We start from the raw sequence: 21,147 nt of genomic DNA, 5'->3' as shown, positions 1-21,147 counted from the left end.
TTTTGGAAGTTTTAGACTCAGTTTTGGTGTTTTTTATTTTTCTGTTCTTTTTTTGGATCCCATGTGTCTCTTTTCTTTTTTTTTTACCATTCTTCACTCTGAAACGGAGAAGTTTCATCAGTCATACATCCATCTGTGGAAGATCTTGCAGGTTCTGTAGTACAATGCTACAAATCCTTACTCCCTAATTTACAGAGGAAGATTTTTTTCTGGCAGATCTTTAGATCCAGTTTCTCTGTAGCTTAAATTACATTTGTGAAACATTATCATATTTCTCTTCTAGAAGTAGCTCAGTGTTGTTTCCATCAGTATTAATTGGGGAGTTATTTTATTTTTTCATTGTAATCCCATGCATCTGTCCATATAGGTTCCTGGTTGTTTCAGCATTAGTCTCCTCAGGGAATGTATTGCCTTGTGCATCAACATACATACTTGGCATTCCTTTGATATGCCAAGCTTTGGGAGAAGTATCTGGTAGTACTATTGGATTTCATATCCCATTGCATTACTCTTGAAGTAATGTGCTTTATCAGCTCTACAATAACTCCAAGATGTTTTATCCCCTGAATATCTTCTTGCATGGTGTTCTTTGTTTATGAGCATCATAGTATTTTATCAAGATAACTACTGAAAATTCCTTTCATACAAGATATTTGGACTATTTGATTTTACATCATGGGACCAATAGTAGGGTAGTTTGGACTGTTTGAAAGATCCTGTTTTTATTGATCTAGTCATAACAAATTTCTGGAACCCAGTAATGTTGCTCCTTGGTTGTGATGTTCTTTGGGATTCTTCATTCCTATTTCAGTGGTCCTTTTCTGAATGTAACAAGTACCTCTATTCCTCTTGGGCATCATACTGCCTGCATTTCAGTGTGTGCCAAAGGCATAGTGTTATGTTTAAAATTAATAATATAGTTAAAAGAGATGTCTTACCTATAACTGTTTCTGCTTTTCTTCCCATGTTTTTGTGTTTAGGAAAATTTATATTAATCTAGGTGAAACACACAAAATAGAAAGTCTTGTTGTGGTTGGTGTATTGTAGGTTTGTTTTGATGTTTATACAGCTTGTGACCAGTGTTAAAAATATGTATCTATTTTAGTTAAGAATGTTTTCAGCTTTTGATTTTTATAACAATTTATTTACATGAAATATATACCACCACAGAGTCCTTTGATCAAAAAAGGTATTAGCTGGTTGTATAGATATCACCCTCATAGTATCTATCTGTGGATATGTTTTATTTTTCTTAATATCTGATAGATTTTATCACCACATAAATTAAAACTGATTAAAGCATTTGCATCATTTATCAGCTGTTATTCAGTGATCCATTTCATTTTTGGTTTTATAACAGTTTTTTTTTCTTTACAGATATGCGAAAAGCACTTTCTCGGGATGTTCATAAAAAATCAGTGATTCCATTACCTCATCCAGTTCGACCTGAAGACATTGAATGATGACTTCAGGTAGAATGAAATGTGGCATAGAGAGGCAGTTTGAATCACATTACAGATTCAAACTTGTTCTCTAATTTCACATTTCAGAACTGATTATCAAATTTTGTTCATCTCAAAGCTGAGTAAAATGTGTTTTGCATTGATTTGTTTTTAAACGGCCGTTATCAGGATAACATATTTTTATGTTTAGTCACAAAAATCTGATGAAAAGCCCTTTGATCATAAAGTTTGTTCTGTCTTGCAAATCTTATTTTCTAATGCAAACAATAGGAACAAATAGGTCTACTCAGAGGTTACAATACGAAATAAGAGCTTTTTTTAATATGATATTGGCAATTAGTTTCTACTTGTGTTAGGTTTATAATAAAATGTGTTACTAAAAGTTAGAATTGTGATAACACTTTATTTTTAAACATACGTAAAATGTAAGGAAAAAGAGATAGTGTAATATTCATGTGGAATTGTGCTTTTCAATACAAACAACAGTGTAAAACTTCACAGATTTAAAAACAAACTGATGAGCAAAAATGTTTGTGTAACTGTTCAGTATTTATCATTTATACTGAATGTTTTAGACAGATTTGAAAGTTTTAATAAACCACATTTTAATGTGTCTTAAACTTCTAATTCCACTGTGTATATTATTTTTGAAGTATGTTAGTTAAAATTCAAGACTAAACTAAACGAGGAATGAGATAATAGGAGGAGGTAACCACCAGAGTTGGGTTTTCCAACTCATGAAGTAGGTGAATGTAAGAGGAAAGTGATTCATATTAAAAGATTCTCATCTTTTTTTAACTTTTGAGCTGGATGAAACATTTTAAATTTTCAATTAAAAAGAAACGAAAATAAATGGTTTTCCTTCAATGTACTTAGATCAACACTTCTGCATAACATTTTGTATTTTAAGAAAAAACAAATTCTATAAATACCCTCATTCCTAGTACTTATTCTGGTTTGTTTACAAACAAAATCTTGGGCATTGTACAGTTTTAAGATGCAAGTTTAAATTTGTTTTATCATTGTTATTTCCAAGTCTTTAGACACTAGTTTTATGACCAGGATAAGCATGAGGTTAGTTTACTTGTTTAGTTTCAGGCAAAGACCATACAGATGAGTCAAAATTTGAATTTTGTTATTAGTTTTGCCTATGTGAAACACGTGTAAATAACTTGAAAGCAAATTTTTATCAGAAACCTAACATTTCACTATCTTTATAACTCTAATAGGAAATAAAAAGAAACTGCCCAACCTTGGTATATATGTTTTAGAAGAATTAACGTTTTTCCAGACAATGGTGTCATTTCTATGCTATTCAGATATTAAAATGTAATTTGATGAATTCCTCTCAGAACTTTTAAAATTACACTTTGTACAGTTTTTGTGTGAGCATAATAGGTACTTGTAATGTTTAACTAGTAACACAGACACACACATTTACGATCTAGCCACGAGTTACATGTTTATTAATTTCCAAGCCCTTATCTTTTGACAAGTTTTAAACAACAGTAGCAATGAATACTTATGGTGCTATATTTACTTCCACCTATAGCAAGTTCACTTAGGTTAACAAAATGTATCTTTACTTTAAGTTTTTTACATTAAAAGAAAATACAATTTAAAATACATGGTATTTGAACAATCAATAACTTTTTCTTCAAACCTTGGTTTGATTTACCTAAAAAATATTACTCGTACAAAAAAGTACATTATGCTTGCAAACATCAGAAAATATTAGAAAAAGAAATATCTAATCAATACTGAAGCATAATTACAAAAGTGACTAGATAAGCAAGCTAAGCTTTAAATATTGTATATAACTTATATACATAAGGCTTTATCACGTTTGCAGAAACTGAAACTACAGTTTTTATGTGGTTTTATACTCTCAATAACACTAAGATATTTTACATTGTACAAGTTTTTGCATAGCGCTAAGAAAGGGTATAAATAATAAAGCACAAAAAGCGAATGTGCACATGACAGTTATGAAATGTAATAGAAATTTTTAACGTTCTGCACGTACAACTAGTTGGCGAAAATACGTTATAGTTTTATGAAACGTCAAACATCTCATTACCTTAAAGGTTTTTTTTTGTTGTTGTTTTCCCCACATACATTTGGATTCAGTTGTCAAATAGAAAGTTCTGACCATTTCCAAGCGTCTAAATTGCAAAAAAGGATATTCTCTTTTGTGAATGTTAGTTTGTTACTGTAGTATATTTATCAACATTTATATTGGAATTAGTCTTGGGTGAAAATTTAGTATTTTAAAGACTTTGACGTTTCTGTTTATTACGGGAAGTTCTCTAGAACATCATCGTTTGTAATCACTGATACAATAAGGAACGTAACGTTTCTGTTTATTATGGGAAGTTCTCTCGAACATCATCGTTTGTAATCACTGATACAATAAGGAACGTAACGTTAATAAAACAGTTGTGATACGTAACGAAATGTTGCGTGTGGCAGTGAAGCTTTCCAATATTCCTCGCTCAATATTCAATTGATATGTCAGTTGGCATAGCCTGAGTAGAAGCAAATTTTATCCAAGTGCGACTTGTAATATTACATGGAATTGTCATAAGTCATTTTGGAAACTACTCGGATAAATTCATAGCTCATCCAAGGCGGAAACATCGCGATTAAGTCACTGTGTAATTTTCTGTTGAAAATAATTATAATTGTATATCTACAATTATTACAAATAAGTGTCAAGGCGCATCAATTTCCAGACCAGGATTGACATACTAAAATTAAGTACAACTCAAATCATGTTGCATCAACCAAATCTACCTCCAAATTTGAATGGGACCATGCTTTATAAATATTCTAATTGTTAAGTAAACAACAAAAATTATATGTTATCGCGTTATTAGTAGTTGCGGTGGATATTGCTGTAATCTTATTAATAAAGATAATATAATTAATAGTTAGCGATCATTTTGTTGTTATTCTTTTAACTTAAAAATATCCAGCTTTTCATAATCATGAATGCAGTTAAACGTTTGTTATTGTTTTTTCAGTGGTAAGTCTAAAACAGATGTGTTACTGCCATCTAGTGCAGTTTTATAGAATCGACAAAACAATTTTAATTCCTATGTTAAACTACATAAATATTCAAAATTTTCTGCATCAATTTAGCGCTTTTGCTACGAATAACATTTTTACCGTTATTAGTGTTGGATGCACAATTATAAAGCAACTGTACAATGTTAATTACAAACGGTTATTTGTAATATGGCACTGAGAAGAGTAGTTAAGTACAGAGGATGATGTCAGTGAATATTTCTATATGACTTACTTGGTATTGGAGTGCATAATATGCTAACAAACGAACACTATATATTAAATCCTAGCATACAACTATTTTGGTTCATCATATTCATCGCCGTCTATTAATATTTAAACACGTATCTCATAATTTGGGTTGCATTAACACTTTTTATCATTAGCATCAAATCTAATGGAAAGATACCGAGTTTGGATGAACACAAGTGGTACTAGGATATTACAAATCCATTTTGCAATAAACTAGGAATGTTTCAGTAATTCGTGAAATTTTGAAAACTTTTCTACACCAACTATTCTTCACAATTCTATGTAAAAGTTCCAGCAATAGAAACTAAGAAAATATTTTTATACAAGTGTAGCAAATTTGTACTGAACTTCAGTTAAATAAAAAAAAATTCTATTGCACCTTACTTACAAATGGCGACCATGTCTAATTCAAAAAATATTAAATTTCCCGATTCTGTTCTAGTTCCTCTTAACAAAAGAATAAAATACGATTCTAGCATTGTAATTCAGTTAATAAATGGAGTAAAACTTTACAAACCCGAAGGTTGAGGAGCTGTAAAAGAGTTTTTACGTACTTAAAATTACTTGTTTACAACCAGCAGAGAATGTTAATGGAATACCAAACCAACTCCATTAATAAACGCACGTTACCTTAATTTTTGTGGATAAAAGTGTTTGCTGGAAAAAATTTCTTCACGATCTAGTGTTTGAAAAAAAAAAATTATGATTATTTAAGTCAAAAGAGACTTGAGATTTTATCGACTTTAATATGTTTTACCGCAATCAATGTTAGGTTTAAAATCTAAAGAAAGAAACCCACACCTTTTACGACTTTCTAGTCTTTAGCTTGATAAAATAATTTTCTTTTGTTACTTCATTTAGAAAGCAAATCTACAAACATTGTATTTTACAACGGGAACCACAAGTTTAGAACATGCTAGTGCGCATAAAAGACGTAGAAAGCCGCTACTAAACCTAGTCTCTCATGTGTATGTAATTGATTCGCCCAGACATACTTAACATACATATCATATATCGTTATCATGCAGGTATAATAAATATTTTAGAAGTGACTGGTCTTATGCCAGCATTGAATATCGAGTTGCTCTGTCAAACATTTACACACTGTTAATAGAGGTGTGATATGTTGGACAAATATACGTTTCTAAAGCGACATCTATACACTCATCCTACAACACGAGATAAAGGATATATATATTGGTCCAACAGTTCTCATATTCCAGGAAGTACATCCCTCTCTCTTCCATAATGTATATATAGAAAAAAAGTTTGAAAAACGGCGATTTTTTTTTCTTTCAATGGCTTTATGGTGAGATATTGGACACCTTTCCATAACTTGTGCGTTCCTTTTTCACTCGTGCTTGTTGTGTTAAAACAATAGCCATTGTTAAGCCTTCATTGTACGCACTGGCGAACACATCCTTTCTCTACTGGAGTCCCTAAGCGAACTTCTTCTCGGGCTAACTTCACTTCCAAGAGTGGAGGCATGCTGTTGACTGCCACGTCGTTTGTTGCGGCGAAACTTAGCCAAATCATCTCCAAACACGTCTCCAGTTCGGAGAGCAGAAATCAAGTCGTCGAATTCCCCTTTATCTGGAGTTCCATGAATGGTACGGATACCATTGATACTTCCATTTTTCAATCCATTTACTGTCTTGTTGCTAATTTCCTTTCCAGGTTTTTCTTTCTTCTTCATCTGCAATTATTAAAGAAAAAATAAGAAAGTAACAAATCCTTATTACCAAATCAACTGGAAGTTTGGTTGTAAAAACAGTTTACGACGTTGACTTACACGTATAACTCAATATTAAAAAAATTCTTAATGTTAAACTGTTTTAGTTAACTTATTCCTTCTTTTTTTGTAAATTCTAAACGGTAAAACAATCAACATAAAAATAAATGTATTTTCCCTCGTAGTTAAATACAAAATTTAGTGTACTGAGTTAACTAGTTTTTACATTACCAGTTTCTATGGAATAATAAATTTGGATATATCATAACGCAACAAATGATTCAAAACAAGTAATAAAATTATTAAACTCAACAATATTTTTAAACATGTTGGAGTTAAATTACTCAAGCAGAAAACGTTTAGATTAAGAACCACTTGTTCCGAAAACAAATATAACCTTAACTCAATACAACTCTTAAAAGACAAACTCAAAGTAAACCATCGTAAAGGTATCAAAGTCAAATAAGCCTAGAAATAAATATTAATATTCTAAATTAAGAATAACCATGAAAAGATTGCTGCTTGACATTGCAGAAAGTATAAAGCTAAGCCTTAGACTCAGCTTTGGGTCACAGGAAAAAAACAGAAAATATTATTTATGTAACAATATCTACCCTATCAGTGCCTGAAAATGTTAATTTTGTATCATTTATCAGTGCATAAAGCTGCGAGAAATGTTATAATGAACATAGTTATTACAATTAGTGTTATCAGAGCTAAAAAATATAGATTCACAGTTCTGACACGTGTGTGTGTGTGTAAAGTGATAAAAACCCTATAAACCGAACGCTTTCTAAAAGTGGACATTTCTTCTTCAGGAGCAAACTGAGAATAATTTTGCCCCTTAAGAAGAAAGGTTTTTCTTTTGAAAGCGCTTGAATTATAAAGTTTTTATCACTTTGTATCAAGATTTCTTGAACCTACGTATTTTTTCTGACATCATTAACGTAGATAGACATGTTATTTAACAAGTACAGTACTTGCATAAAGCACTAAAGTCGCCACAATTTTGGTACAATGAGAGTGGTTATAGACTTTATACCGTTTTCGTCCTATGTTCACGGATGGCGTCCTCTGTCTTGCCACAGAGGATGCCGTCCTCTGTACAGCATAAATATGCTGTAATGTTGCCCACTACTGGGCAAAGCTTTGGTTACTTTTGCCCTTCAGTGACCTAGCGGTATGTCTGCGGACTTACAACATTACAAACTAGATTTCGATACCCATGATGGGCAGAGCACAAATAGCACTTTGAGTAGCTTTGTACTTAACTACAAACTAATGGCTGGTCTTATATATTTTTCAAAGTCCATCAACAGTGCCTGACCAACAACTTTCAATGGTCCACTTAAACAATCCACGAATTATTGTTTGTTCATGCATCTTGTAGTGGAACCAACACGTTGACTTGGACTTATGACTGGACGCTCTGTCTTGATGAACGTGTATACCTTATTGTTACAGAGATGGTATTTCTTCTCGATTTACAGAAATGGTATTTCTTCTCGTTACAACAGTATCAACACGTTAGATTGATAATTTACAGAATTCGTCTTAGCATTTGTCTGGACTCTCCCGGTACTGAGCTTACCATTATAGTTGTAATCCACAACGATGTAAATCCTTTCAAAAACTTTGTCGATGTGCACAGCACATTATTTTTGAAATGTCGCGTCACTGGTAGAATGCTTTTAATTGCTCTAATCTTTATAGAGGTTTAACTGGCAGCCATGTGCTTCATCTAAAGCAACGACATGCTTTCATTTGTCGCTTGGCACATAAAGCTGATGCAGCGTTTGACAGCTGGACTTCATGAGGAGCTTCAGACTTACATTTCCGCGACAGAGTTTTGTTTATTTTCCAAGTGTGATTCCTATTTTAGCTGGAACAGACCGGCAGCTATGTTCTTGGGTTACCTCCGGCGACGAGCAGCTTTCACTACTTCGTGTCTGCACGCGACTGGCAGTCAGTCGCGGTCTGACATGTTTCGTTTTTTTTCTCTCTCACGTTGAAATTAAGCCTCCTCTTGATTTATGATTAAAATGTTTAGCAATACATATACTCCTGTCTTCCAAATACCGAAATTCCGTGCCTAAAAATCGTCACCGAGCTACGCTGAGCAAAATTTGATTTGATTAATTTGGAGCTAAATTGAATGTAAATTAACTTTCACAGCATACAAGTAAAGAGAAGAAAGAATACAATAATGTCAAGTTGTTTCATTTTTGTTGTGTTTATGATATATCACTTATTGTTTGAGTTAAAATGTATGTTATTTTAGATCAAGATTTTTTCGAATGATTTATTTGTCTGTTTTGAATTTCGCGCAAAGCTACGCGAGGGCTATCTGCAATAACGTGCAACTAAATTAATATGTGCAAATTTGCAGATAACTAAAGATAATTAATTAATAAACTTCGTCTTCGTGAATAGTCGAACAATGCATGACAGCATGCCGGGTTGGGTTTGTTTGTTTTGGAAACTTGCGGACAGCTACACGAGAGCTATCTGCATTAGCCGTCCCTAATTTAGTGGTGTAAGACTAGAGAGAAGGCAACTAGTCATCATCACCCACCGCCAACTCTTGGGCTGCTCTTTTACCAACGAATAGTGGGATTGATCGTTGTAACTCTCTCACGGCTGAAAGGGCAAGCATGTTTCGTGTATCCGCGACAAGTTGAACGCCGTAAGCACCTAAACATGCTGGGCTTTTTTCAGCTGGAATCCACTTATTTTTGTTTCAGATCAACTGAAGACACTTATACTTTAATCATTACTGGGAAAAAGCTCGCACAAGGAAGAAATATACAGATTAAAATATTGCTTAAGTACACTCATTATCAAATATATTACATTATATGGAGTAAATACGTGTATAAATACTTATTTAAAACTAAATGAGAGGCGTAACTGCCTCAGTGAAATAGACGCAGATTGAGTTCTTTTACCGTTAGTGCTAAGGTTAGTATATATTAAAGCTTACCACAGATAAAGTAAGGCTTAACTTGTTAAGGTTGCTAGGTGATCGCGTTGCACAAGCCCAGTTCGATGTTCGTCACAGCACTTCCCGTACTGAATTTGTTTATTTCCTTAACGGCGAATAAAGGTTATCTTAAAAGCCATTCTAAGCCATATTTTATGGAATAAAAAAAGTGGGTATATATAAATTCAAATCTCTAAGAAAAACTATTTGCACATTTTTTTTCGTTACTTCACAATCATTGGGGGTTACTGAAAAAATTTGCGCAAGTCTAGAATAAAAAATAAGTACAGCCTGTTGAATAAAAGTTTACAAACAGGATGAAGGCCAAAAATTTGTTCTTTTCAATTCTGGAGAAGGGCATTAGATTATGCCTATTTTACGAATGATGAGCAAACCAGTCAACAGAAAATTCTAAATCAGTTTCATTTCTTCCTTTTCTTTTTCATTTTCACTAAAAACCATCGTTTTATTTAATATATACATTACATCCCTGAATATCTATATATATACAGGGTCAAATGAGTGGGTCAAACGCTTTCTCTCTTTGCCAAAGGCCCGACATGGCCAGGTGGGTCAAGGCGTCCGATTCGTAATCTGAGGGTCGCGGGTTCGAATCCCCTTCGCACCAAACATACTCTCCTTTTAGCCGTGTGGGAGTAATAATGTGAAAGAGTAGCCCAAGAATTGGCGGTGGGTGGTAATGAGTAGTTGCCTTCCCTCTGGTCTTACACTGCTAAATTAGGGACGGCTAGCGCAGATAGCCCTTGAGTTGCTTTGCACGAAATTCAAAGCAAACAAACTCTTCGCCAGTTTTTAAACAAAAGTCTCATTTTCTGTGAATTCTACCAGCAATAGTTTTATATGTCTATTTTGGGAAATGTTGGGAGAAAAATAAATAATGTCTCTTTGCGACGAATATTTAAGCTGACAACAAATATTCGGCAAAAAGTGACGAAATTTCTAATTGGATCATGTGGCACACACTAGTCAGGTGACGGTTCTAATTGGATCATGTAACACACTAGTCAGGTGACGGTTCTAATTGGATCATGTGACACACACTAGTCAGGTGACGATTCTAATCGGATCATGTGACACACACTAGTCAGGTGACGATTCTTTGTGAACCTGACGATGACCGAAGAAGGTCAAAACGTTGTTCGCTCTTCTATGTAAAGAGCCCAAACGAGCCGTTTTTGCATATATATTTCTCAACAAGTGGGTTTCTCGTCATCACTGATAGGTGACGATTCTAATCGGATCATGTGACACACACTAGTCAGGTGACGATTCTAATCGGATCATGTGACACACACTAGTCAGGTGACGATTCTAATTGGATCATGTGACACACACACTAGTCAGGTGACGGTTCTAATCATTCTAGTACTTTATCTACACCTTTTCTGTTCAAGGATATCCGAAAATATCAATTACATTTTTATTCAGATTTATTTATTCCTATGCATAAAGAGAGATTAGAGTGCGCAAGTCACAACGTTTTATACATTTACATTCAAAATTTAACGGAGCAAGTTTGTTATCAATGTGAGTCAATAAATTCATTTTGTCGGCGAAATTCAGTCACACATCCACACATGTGTAGGAACTTTGATTGATCGAAAGTCCACTAACAAACAAATAATTTAGAAATGGAAAGATAAGGAAATTAATCGTTATTCGTATGGGAAATTGTAGGCATAATCTGTAGCAACATCTTGAGATTATTCGAGGTAACGTCCTTTGAATATTTTATTAATATGCATCAAACACCCAAAATATCAACAAGAAATGCGAATATGTTAACAACTTAAATTTTTTAATAAAAAATATACCCAAAATAGTTTTTAATGAATAAAATTTATATTGTTAAATGCACCAACTTTTTATCTATATTGAGCTGTACCATAGAAGAAATTCGACCATAGGAAAGGTTTGTTACACAAAACTAAGCTTTCGGTGTAAGGTAACTATAACATATAACTCGGTTTCTGCTCTTTTGAAGGCCCAGCATGGTCAGGTGATTAGGGTGCTCGACTCGCAATCTGAGGGTCGCGGATTCGAATCCCCATCACACCAAACATGCTCGTCCTTTCGTTATAAAGTGACGGTCAATCCCAGTATTCGTTGGTAAAAGAGTAGTCCAAGAGTTGGCGGTGGGTGGTGACGTCTATCTGCATTCTCTCTAGTCTTACACTGCCTAATTAAAAAGTAGCTTTCGTGTAGCATTGCTCGAAATTCAAAACAAACAAGTGCCCTACGTAAGGTAAACAGTGGCATAGTGTTTACTTGGAGAACAATTTCACATGGTTCTTCTGTATGGATAGTCTTAACAGAATGGCCACATTCTAAGTCAAACAGTTCCTGAAATGTAAATGTCATCCTTCACCTCAAATGGCAGGAAAAATGTGCCAGTGCAGTCAGTGACTGCATAATACAGGACCAAGTAATATAAACTATGTTCTAGACCATTACTACATGTATACACTAGTAAAGGTAACAGGTTCTATGTCCTTGACAACTACTACATGTATACACTAGTATAGGTAACAGGTTCTATGTCCTTGACTATTACTACATCTATACACTAGTAAAGGTAACAGGTTCTATATCCTAGACCATTACTACATCTATACACTAGTAAAGATAACAGGTGATACAACATTGACCATTACTATACGTATACATTACAGGTATACATGTAACAAAGGCAACAGGAGCTATGATCTTGACCATTAAGATAACAGGTGCTTATATCTAAACCATAACTACATGTATACATTAGTAATGGTGACAGGCACTATGTTCTACACCATTACTACATGTAACACTAGTAAAGGTATGTGTTTTGGTGTTTTATTTCCTCTATATACAAGAAACACCATCACTTCTAAACAAGTTTCTTGTTGTACCTCTGCTTCTTGTTTCGCTCTCTTTTCTTCACTTTCTCGTTTCTTTCTCAAGTTATCACACTCTTGACGAGCTTCATTATAAGATGTTAAAAACGTATCAAAGATGGCGAAAAATTCATCAGGTTGCATCTGAGTTGGGTCTTCTCCGTATAACCGAACAACTTTTTCATACTAGAAAGAACGAAAAAAACAAAGTAATTAATTCATTTTAGAAAGATTTTTTTTAGGAAATTAAAAATGAGATTTTTGTCAAACATAAATAGAGGAATAGTCTAAATATAATTCCATTTTTCAACGTAGAAGTGATTTTTTTTATGTAGTTTATAATCAAAAGGTATCAATGCGATTGCTTTTTTCTTAGTATTCAAAAGTACAAAACGTACCCGTAGCTTCATGTCCTGGTAGGCGTCCTCTAACTCTGAAAACTTGTAGGTGGCGCTGGTAATAAATTCTCTCATGACAGGAACGAATTTATCTCCAGGCTGTTGTTTATGTGAGCGATAGAATTCCAACTCCTAAGAAATAACAACAACGAGGTAAGGAACACGACTTTTATCCAATGTTAAGTCATATGAATAATTAATCGTGTATTTATGTATTTTATGAACATGTACAGAAATATTTTGGAATTTCACAAGAACAAACACATTAGTTTTGCTTCTCTTGTTACACAGAATTATAGAATAAGATATGAATTGTTGAATAAATTATAAAACATTTTACGTAAGTTATATTAACAGAAAATTGTTTTGGAAAATTATAATTTCTCCTTTGCAAGCAAAGAAAAAAAATTTGTTTACACCTCTTTTGGAATTTGTTTCTTCCAAGTTTAGTGCATGAATGTTAGCGTCATTTCTGTTGAAAATAAAATAATGCACTAAATGTGACTATATGAAATGCTGGACACTCTGATATACCAAAATTATCCGGATCATTCTTTAAACATGTAACATGATCCATCCAACTCATATGGCAACCGAAGAAGGCGCAAAGAAAGGAACGATGAAGGTGAGCTATTATTTGAAAGTTATAACGCCAAAGTTCTACAGGGTGACGAGAGAGGGCGAATATTCCCATGATGAGTGGCAAAAAACTACAGAGCGTCATCAAAGGAGTGACTAATTTTGCGGATAAATGTTTTGTAGTTTGCGATTGAACCACTATATACTGATGTTTGTTTTTGAATTTCACGCAAAGCTATACGAGGGCTATCTGCGCTAGCCGTCCCTAATGTAGCAGTGTAAGACTAGAGGGAAGACAGTTAGTCATCGCCAACCACCGCCAACTCTTGGGCTACTCTTTTACTGGCGACTAGTGGGATTGATTGTAACATTATAACGCCCTCACGGCGGAAAAGGCGAGAATGTTTTGTGTGACGGGGATTCGAACCCGCGACCCTCAGATTACGAGATGTTGATCGTGTCTGAACTCGTTGATCAAGTTGTGTCATGCAATATAAAAACCTAAAAAACAAAACAACCAATATCTCTTTACAGTTCTTAAACCGATATTAGTTCTATACTATCTTTATGATTAACCTTACAGTTTTACCTAAATAATAACGAAAGCCTTTGAATAGGTAAATTTAATATTGATATCTTACATTAATTTATTTTAGGTTTGAATATTTTATAGAATATTTCATGATTTACTAATACATGTATTAATTTAATAAACAATCTATGCAGTCTTTAAACGGGCTGATTTCTGTATAGATTTATACATAGAACATTCTAACTGTACATATTAACCTTATGTATCATCTCATATGATTATTCATACACTATCTTAACCAACAGTACTGTGTAAAAGAGTTAGGACAAAGTAAACAATTAGATTTTAGACTGAAAAACAATGGAAGGTAAATCACAGGTGAAACATCAGCATGTTATCAAACTTCATATTTAGTACAACAGAAACTCAGTGGAAGTGCTTGAGTTCAGCAAACAGTTAATGTTTCATGTTTTCGTTTTTCTTTAATAACTGCAGACAGTCAGTCTTTCAGACATTGTTGTAATATATTTAATCCAAGTGTTCTTTAGGATTTTACTTGAAATGTCTCTAATACACTCACATAAAGCTTCTTTGGAAGTAACTTTTGATTTTCAAGTTTATGATTTATCAAATCTCAGATCTGCTCAATTGGGTTAAGATCTGGGTTCTGTGAGGGCCATTGGATTATTTGTATGATCCCAGCAGCTTCTTAGCTAAGTAACTTCTGCTTAGATTGGATGAGTGTTTGGGGTCATTACCTTCTTAGTAGTAGAATCCTTTACCAATAATATACAAATTACTGAGTGGATCAGTATCTGATAGTAGTAGTGCTGGTCCATTATTCCATCTATTTTGCAACAATCTCCTGTGGTTCAGCAAAATCTCCCCAAAACCATTACACTTCTCTCCCCATGCTTTATAGTAGGTGTTATGTGTTGAGTATCTTTCACCTGTCCCCCACTGGATGTACGACTTGCACTTTAAACCAAATATTTCAACTTGTACTCATCTATCTATAACTCCCTTTTCTAATCATCAACAGTCAAGTTTTGTATATTTTTAGCAAATACCAGTCGCTTGACAATATTTGGAGACTGATGTAAAGGTGTTTTAACTGCCACATGACCAAATATTATATTCTTGTTGTTCCTTCTTAATACTGTAGATCTGGACACTTTTCTGACAGTTGGTACATGGTAGTTTATCTCATACTTGATATCAGTAGCAGTCTTTCTTCTGTCCTGTAGGCTGCATAAACAAAGATATTTAACATCAGTATCACTGAGTTTAGGTGTTCTGCCTCTTTCTTTCCTATTTTCAGATTTACCTGTTAAGGTCTCAACATCTAAAGTGTACTTGACAGTGTTTGAGGAGCATTTCAAGCCTGCAGCAATTTTGTCAATAAGTTCAACTAGCACCCTGTAAAGGTTTTACATAAGCTCTCTGTATACTAGTGACTAGACAAGATTCTGACATAGAGACATTCAGTCATAATCCCATGGATGGTAGCTTTGCACCACTGGTCAAGCAACCAAGCACATGTACCAAATGTCCAAACCTGTGGTTCCTCTCATACTGAGCAGGATTACTATTACAGCAACTAAGTCATCTGTAGGGTAAAACTAACCTGTCTCACTATATGATATATATAGTGTTAACTCTTAAATAGTGAGAATGTTGTAGGCAGCAGCACCAGTTGATGAAGGCCACTGTTTAATGGCTAAACACTGTTTTTATCAAGGTTTATTTGTTGAGTGCTATTAAACTGATTTATTCTAGTATATAGTGATACCATATGCTAGCTTCTTTTAATATATTCAAGACAGTGCATGGGGCACCTTGACAGTTATTTCAGACCCTAAATTTGATCAGTATATTACTTCAAGCAGAACCCTTATGACATGCCCTTGGTACAAGTATACAGGAATTCTAAAGAATAATAAGTATTCTCACCCTGGCTCATTTAATTGTCAACAGGAATCAGTGAAGCATTACCAGTGTTGAAATTTACATTTTGTAATGACATGGAAGAATTAGCCCCATAAAATGGAAAGAATGACAAAATATTATCTTGTCCTAACACTTTTGCACAGTACTGTGCAGTTATGATAATTTATACAAATCGTGTTCAAACTAAGATAATTTTGCTTGAATCATATGAAATAAAGGTAAAAATGGACTGTATAGCTGTTAACAAGTATTCAATTTATTATCATCTTTACAGTCTGAATTTCATTCTTAAGTCCTGCAATCTGACTGTATAGTACAATTATGACTGTATTTAGGTCTAGTTTAGATACAGAATAGGCTTGGCATAGCCAGGTGAGTTAAGGTATTTGACTCGTAATCTGAGGGTCGCAGGTTCTAATCCCCATCATACCAAACATGCTTGCTCTTTCAGCCATGGGGATCGTTATAATGTCACGATCAATCCTACTATTCGTTGGTAAAAGAGAGTAGCCCAAGAGTTGGATGTGGGTGATGATGACTAGCTGCCTTCCCTCTAGTCTTACACTACTAAATTAGGGATGGCTAGCACAGATAGCCCTCGTGTAGCTTTGCACAGAATTCAAAAACAAGAAAACAAATGATACAGAATAAAAAAGGCTTATTTAGTGTACACCAGCATCACTTTCACTGATTAAGTGTTAATAAACGTACACATCATTAACTATTAAACTGTTCTTCTCTCCTTTTGTTTTCTTTGGTAACTTAGTAAACGTTCACATTCTTCATTTTCCACATTTTTCATGTTTTCTATAAACCACTGAGTATAATTTTAAACAACTGATTTAAAAATAATCTCTCTGAAACTCGAAGTTCTGTTATATCAATAAATGTTTCAATAGATGGAATACGAACCTTTTTTTAACCTGTTGTTTACTTACATGCATTTAAGATGTGTAATCAGGGTGACATCTATGATCAAAGGATTCAACAAAAGCTTCTACACAGTATACTGTACAAAATATAGAGTGGGGTTAGATGTTTCGAACACATTTATTCAAAACGTGAAATGTCAGATTCTGAGTTTTAATTTTTTTTCTAGGCACATTGTGCTGCTATATCAAGTCTAAAATACAAATCTAGCCCTGTTTTTGGTAACTGTATTAACAAAACTAGTTGGCTAAAATATTTATTTAATATTTTTATGTACCAAAACGTTATTTTTAATATCGAGGGCTACTTGAGTAAAGGCATTGTAGTACTGAAAACTGATTGGTTAAATATTAAACGTAACAAATTTAGACTTTCAAATTCGAAATTTAGATTCAATCATAAGCAAGTTATCTTTTATGTTAGGGTTATAATTATGAAAAAAAATGGACAAAATATGTGATGCTTTGGATACTATTTTAGCAATGAATATGGGAATTAACCGTTACTTACAAGTCCCCCACTGCTGAAAGGGCGAGCATGTTCACTCAAACCAGACCATGCCAAGCTCCACATATACTGTAATTCCATGAGTGTATGATGGCTTTAAAATAGTATGTACGATGCATAGAATAAATATCTGGAGTTTGTTGGTTTTAGATATGCATTTATATTTAAAATATTCCTTTTCAGGACTAAGAATATTATAACTTACACTGATATAAGCATAATAATATTAGTGAATTGTGAAACACACTATACAAACATTCAAACTCTAACAAACTTGATAAAACAAAGTACTGACCTTCCTTATTGAAACATTTTGTTACTGTCAGATAACGATGAACTAAAAACACCATCGTACTGTTCATTTTTGTTTGGACACATGACTTTAATTGTTGTTTTTATCTGGTATTTGTACATAATTTAAGTTAACGTGAAAAACATTCCTCCACAGTTGGTAAGTTAAACTTAAGTGAAATTATAAAGGAGAAAGCTTGTTTATCACGATAATATAATGTCAGTATCTTCTTGAGAGCAGTAAAGAATGAAACAGTGGTTTGTTTGTTGTTCTTCTATAACAGACGAATCAACTTGACAATCAAGTCCAAACACGTTAAACAATGCCATCAGGTGGTTCTATCGCAAAACAGCATGACAAAGCATCCCCTCAAAAGTAGCTCACCTTTGATGACGTTCTACATTTTTTTGTCACTTCACATACGTAATCTCATCGCTCCAAGTGGCACATTATGGAACTATCAGCCCTCTGGTAGCCATCTCTGTAACTGTGGCTTCATAGGTCACACAGCCTACCGCCCTCGTTTAGCGATAACATTTCATTTTATCTCGCCCCCTCGCGAATACAGCGGTAAGCCTACGGATTTACAACGCTAAAACTAAAATCAGGGGTATGATTCCTCTTGGTGGGCTCAGAAGATAGCCTGATATGGCTTTGCTATACGAAAACACACACAAACACACACTCATTTCATCTCTCCTTTTATTCTCGGGCACTTGGATCCTTTGGATGCGTTACATGTTGGTTAACAATTCGTGCTTTGTAGGGGCATTCAATGAGTGTAAGTGTAGAGACAGACGAAATTGGTAGTTTCATAGACTAGAATTATAGCACGTAGAACGGATATTATAAGCTACTGGAAATGTTGAAAATCGATACAGGAAGCTGTCATAATGTTTGGTTAAGTGCGCTCAACATGTTTAGGTACTTTTTGAAACGGGAAACGTGTTATCAATGTGCATCTTCTTTGGAGACACACAAATATCTAGAGTATGATAAACACAAGTTATGATATTAAAATAATACATTGTAATTTAATTATTTTTTGCATTAGTAGTCTTAATGTCTAACGTGAAACAGAAGCGACACTATATACGAAGAGAATCACAATCTTTTAATAAACACTAGAGCAAAATAACAAATAATAATAATAGAATATTTAATTACCTTCTGTACTTCTTGAAGACCTGTCTTCAAACCTTGAATTTCTTTGGATAATTCTGTCATGCTGTTTTCAAAATAACAACATTAATAAATTGATTGATTATTTGAAATTAATCCGTACTTCATAAGGGCTTAATTAATGCTAGGTCTAAAACAGATAGGCTTAAAAGAATTCGGTGTTTGTGATTAGAATTCTATTATTCTAGAAATTCTGTATTTAAAGACGTACTGTTGTATTGTTTGTTGGTAATTATGTAAGCACGAAGCTATACAAAGAGTTAGTGCTTTGCTCACCATTGGTATCGAAACCCGATTTCTAGTGGTGTGAGTTCGCAGACATTCTGCTGTGCTACTGGGGTGCACAATACTAATAGACACTTATATAAAACACTAAAAATTTGCCATGCTGTATTTCTGAAGAGCATGTTTGTTTGTAAAGAAGTTTATCACTTTGTTGTTTGTATAATACACTTTAAACTTAATTTAAATATAAATGAAATGTACACTTTAGCGTACCAAGAGATAATGTGACATGCTCCATTCTATTTAACCTGTTTTAGACACAAATGCGTGCTAGTTCACAGACTTATTAGTGATGTTGAAGTGTGTGAATGATGGAAAAATGTCTTAATATGCATCAAAGGAGAAGAAGAGAAAATATAGACTGTTGGAAGTGTGAAATCTCAAAGAGCGAAATAGCTCAGATGTTTGGACACATATAATATTCTATGTCTAAGCTAATTTAATTATATCAGGAATTGGTTTCGTTTGTTTTGAATTTCGCGCAAAGCTACTCAAAGGCTATCTGCACTAGCCGTCACTAATTTAGCAATGTAAGACAAGAGGGAAGGCGGCTAGTCATTACCACACACCGCCAACTCTTTGGCTACTGTTTTACCGACAGACAGTGAGATTGACCGTCACATAATAATGCCCCCACGGCTGAAAGGGCGAGCATGTTTGGTGTGACGGGGATTCGAACCCGCAACCCTTAAATTACTAGTCGAGTGCCTTATCCAGATTACAATTTCAGAGGAGCGGCTGGTGAGATAAACCCGTACTACCCCAATCAAAGAGACCTCAATGACTTGATCAGAAATTTTAGTCTAACAAAGTCGAATGCCAAGCTTTTGACATCTAGGTTCAAGGAGTGGGATTCGTTAGATGAAAGTGTGCTAGTCGCAAGTCAGAGAAAGCGTCACCGACATTTTTCAAGCTTCTTCACTCGTCAAGATGGGCTCTGCTTCTGCCACGATGTATCCGGTCTATGCGAGGCAATTGGAATTGCCTGTAACCCGAACGAGTGGCACATCTTCAATGATAGCTCAACAAGAAATCTCAAAGCTGTGCTACTCCATAACGGAAATAAGTATCCGTTTCTTCCCCTGGCTCATTCGGTGAACTTCAAAGAGGAATACAACAGTGTCAAGACCTTGCTAGAAGCCTTGAAGTATGATGAGTATGGCTGGGAGGTTATCAGAGACTTCAAAATGGTAGCATTCCTGATGGTTCTCCAAGGAGGCTATAAAGTTTTCCTGTTATCTTTGCCTTTGGGACAGCAGGGACACTGCAGCGCACTACAACAGGAAGCACTGGCCATAACGGATCGAGTTCTCTCTAAGGAGGCATAATGTGAAGTGTGAGCCACTAATGGACCTCCAGAAAGTGTTGTTCCCACCATTGCACATAAAACTGGGTCTTATGAAACAATTTGTCACAGCTCTTGATAAGGAGTCTGCAGCCTTGAAGTACCTTCGATACTTCTTCCCTAAACTGTTTGAGGCAAAGGTCAAAGCTGATGTCTTCGTTGGACCACAAATAAAGAAGATCCTGGAGTGCACAGAATTTCCCAAGAAGCTCAGTAGGAAGAAAAAAAAAAAGCTTGGGGCGGCTTTGTCGTAGTGGTTTGGGGCTTCTTGGGCAATCACAAGGCTGAATATTATGTGGAACTAGTCGAGGCTCTGGTGAAGAACTACGGCAAAATGGGCTGCAAGATATCTCTGAAAGTCCATATCATTGACGTTCGTCTTGATAAATTCAAGGAGAACATGGGAGCATACTCAGGGGAGTAAGGTGAGCGCTTCGACCAAGATATACTGGACTTTGAACGCTGCTACCAAGGAGCGCATAACGACAACATGATGGGAAACTATATTTGGGGGCTGATACGTGAAAGTGATTTACATTACAGTCGCAAATCTCGACAAACTTCTCACATCTAAACATTTTTCTATAACTTTAGTATAAAAGCATGTAAATCTTGATTCATATGTTGTTTTATTCAGACCTTATGTAAATGAAAATGTAGAAATTTGCCCGTTCTTACATAAAACATGTTAATTTCTAAATTTCGTTATCCAGGTCACAAAAGCAAAGTTTGAAGGGAATAATGGCCATTT

The 21,147-nt window shown here is 34.5% G+C and overlaps 2 protein-coding genes across 14 annotated transcripts in view; one reads left to right on the top strand and one right to left on the bottom strand.

The window, feature by feature from the left end:
• Window positions 1–2,090, top strand: part of Naa20A (N-alpha-acetyltransferase 20 A) — a 28,030-nt gene extending 25,940 nt beyond the window's left edge. For all 5 annotated transcript variants that reach the window (XM_076504313.1, XM_076504311.1, XM_076504310.1 and 2 more), the window contains one exon: window positions 1,378–2,090. In XM_076504313.1, the coding sequence (XP_076360428.1) occupies window positions 1,378–1,463 (86 nt within the window). In that variant the 3' untranslated portion in view covers window positions 1,464–2,090. The remainder of the gene's footprint in view (window positions 1–1,377) is intronic.
• An 809-nt stretch (window positions 2,091–2,899) lies between these two features.
• Window positions 2,900–21,147, bottom strand: part of LOC143252335 (disheveled-associated activator of morphogenesis 1-like) — a 116,144-nt gene continuing 97,896 nt past the window's right edge. For all 9 annotated transcript variants that reach the window (XM_076504299.1, XM_076504302.1, XM_076504307.1 and 6 more), the window contains 4 exons: window positions 18,752–18,812; window positions 12,795–12,926; window positions 12,412–12,582; window positions 2,900–6,480 (listed from right to left, as the gene is read on the bottom strand). In XM_076504299.1, coding sequence (XP_076360414.1) covers window positions 6,172–6,480; window positions 12,412–12,582; window positions 12,795–12,926; window positions 18,752–18,812 — 673 coding nt within the window. In that variant the 3' untranslated portion in view covers window positions 2,900–6,171. The remainder of the gene's footprint in view (window positions 6,481–12,411; window positions 12,583–12,794; window positions 12,927–18,751; window positions 18,813–21,147) is intronic.

Source organism: Tachypleus tridentatus, chromosome 6, assembly GCF_004210375.1.
Source record: "Tachypleus tridentatus isolate NWPU-2018 chromosome 6, ASM421037v1, whole genome shotgun sequence".
Lineage (NCBI taxonomy): Eukaryota > Metazoa > Arthropoda > Merostomata > Xiphosura > Limulidae > Tachypleus > Tachypleus tridentatus.
This window is presented reverse-complemented; position numbering and strand designations above follow the sequence as displayed.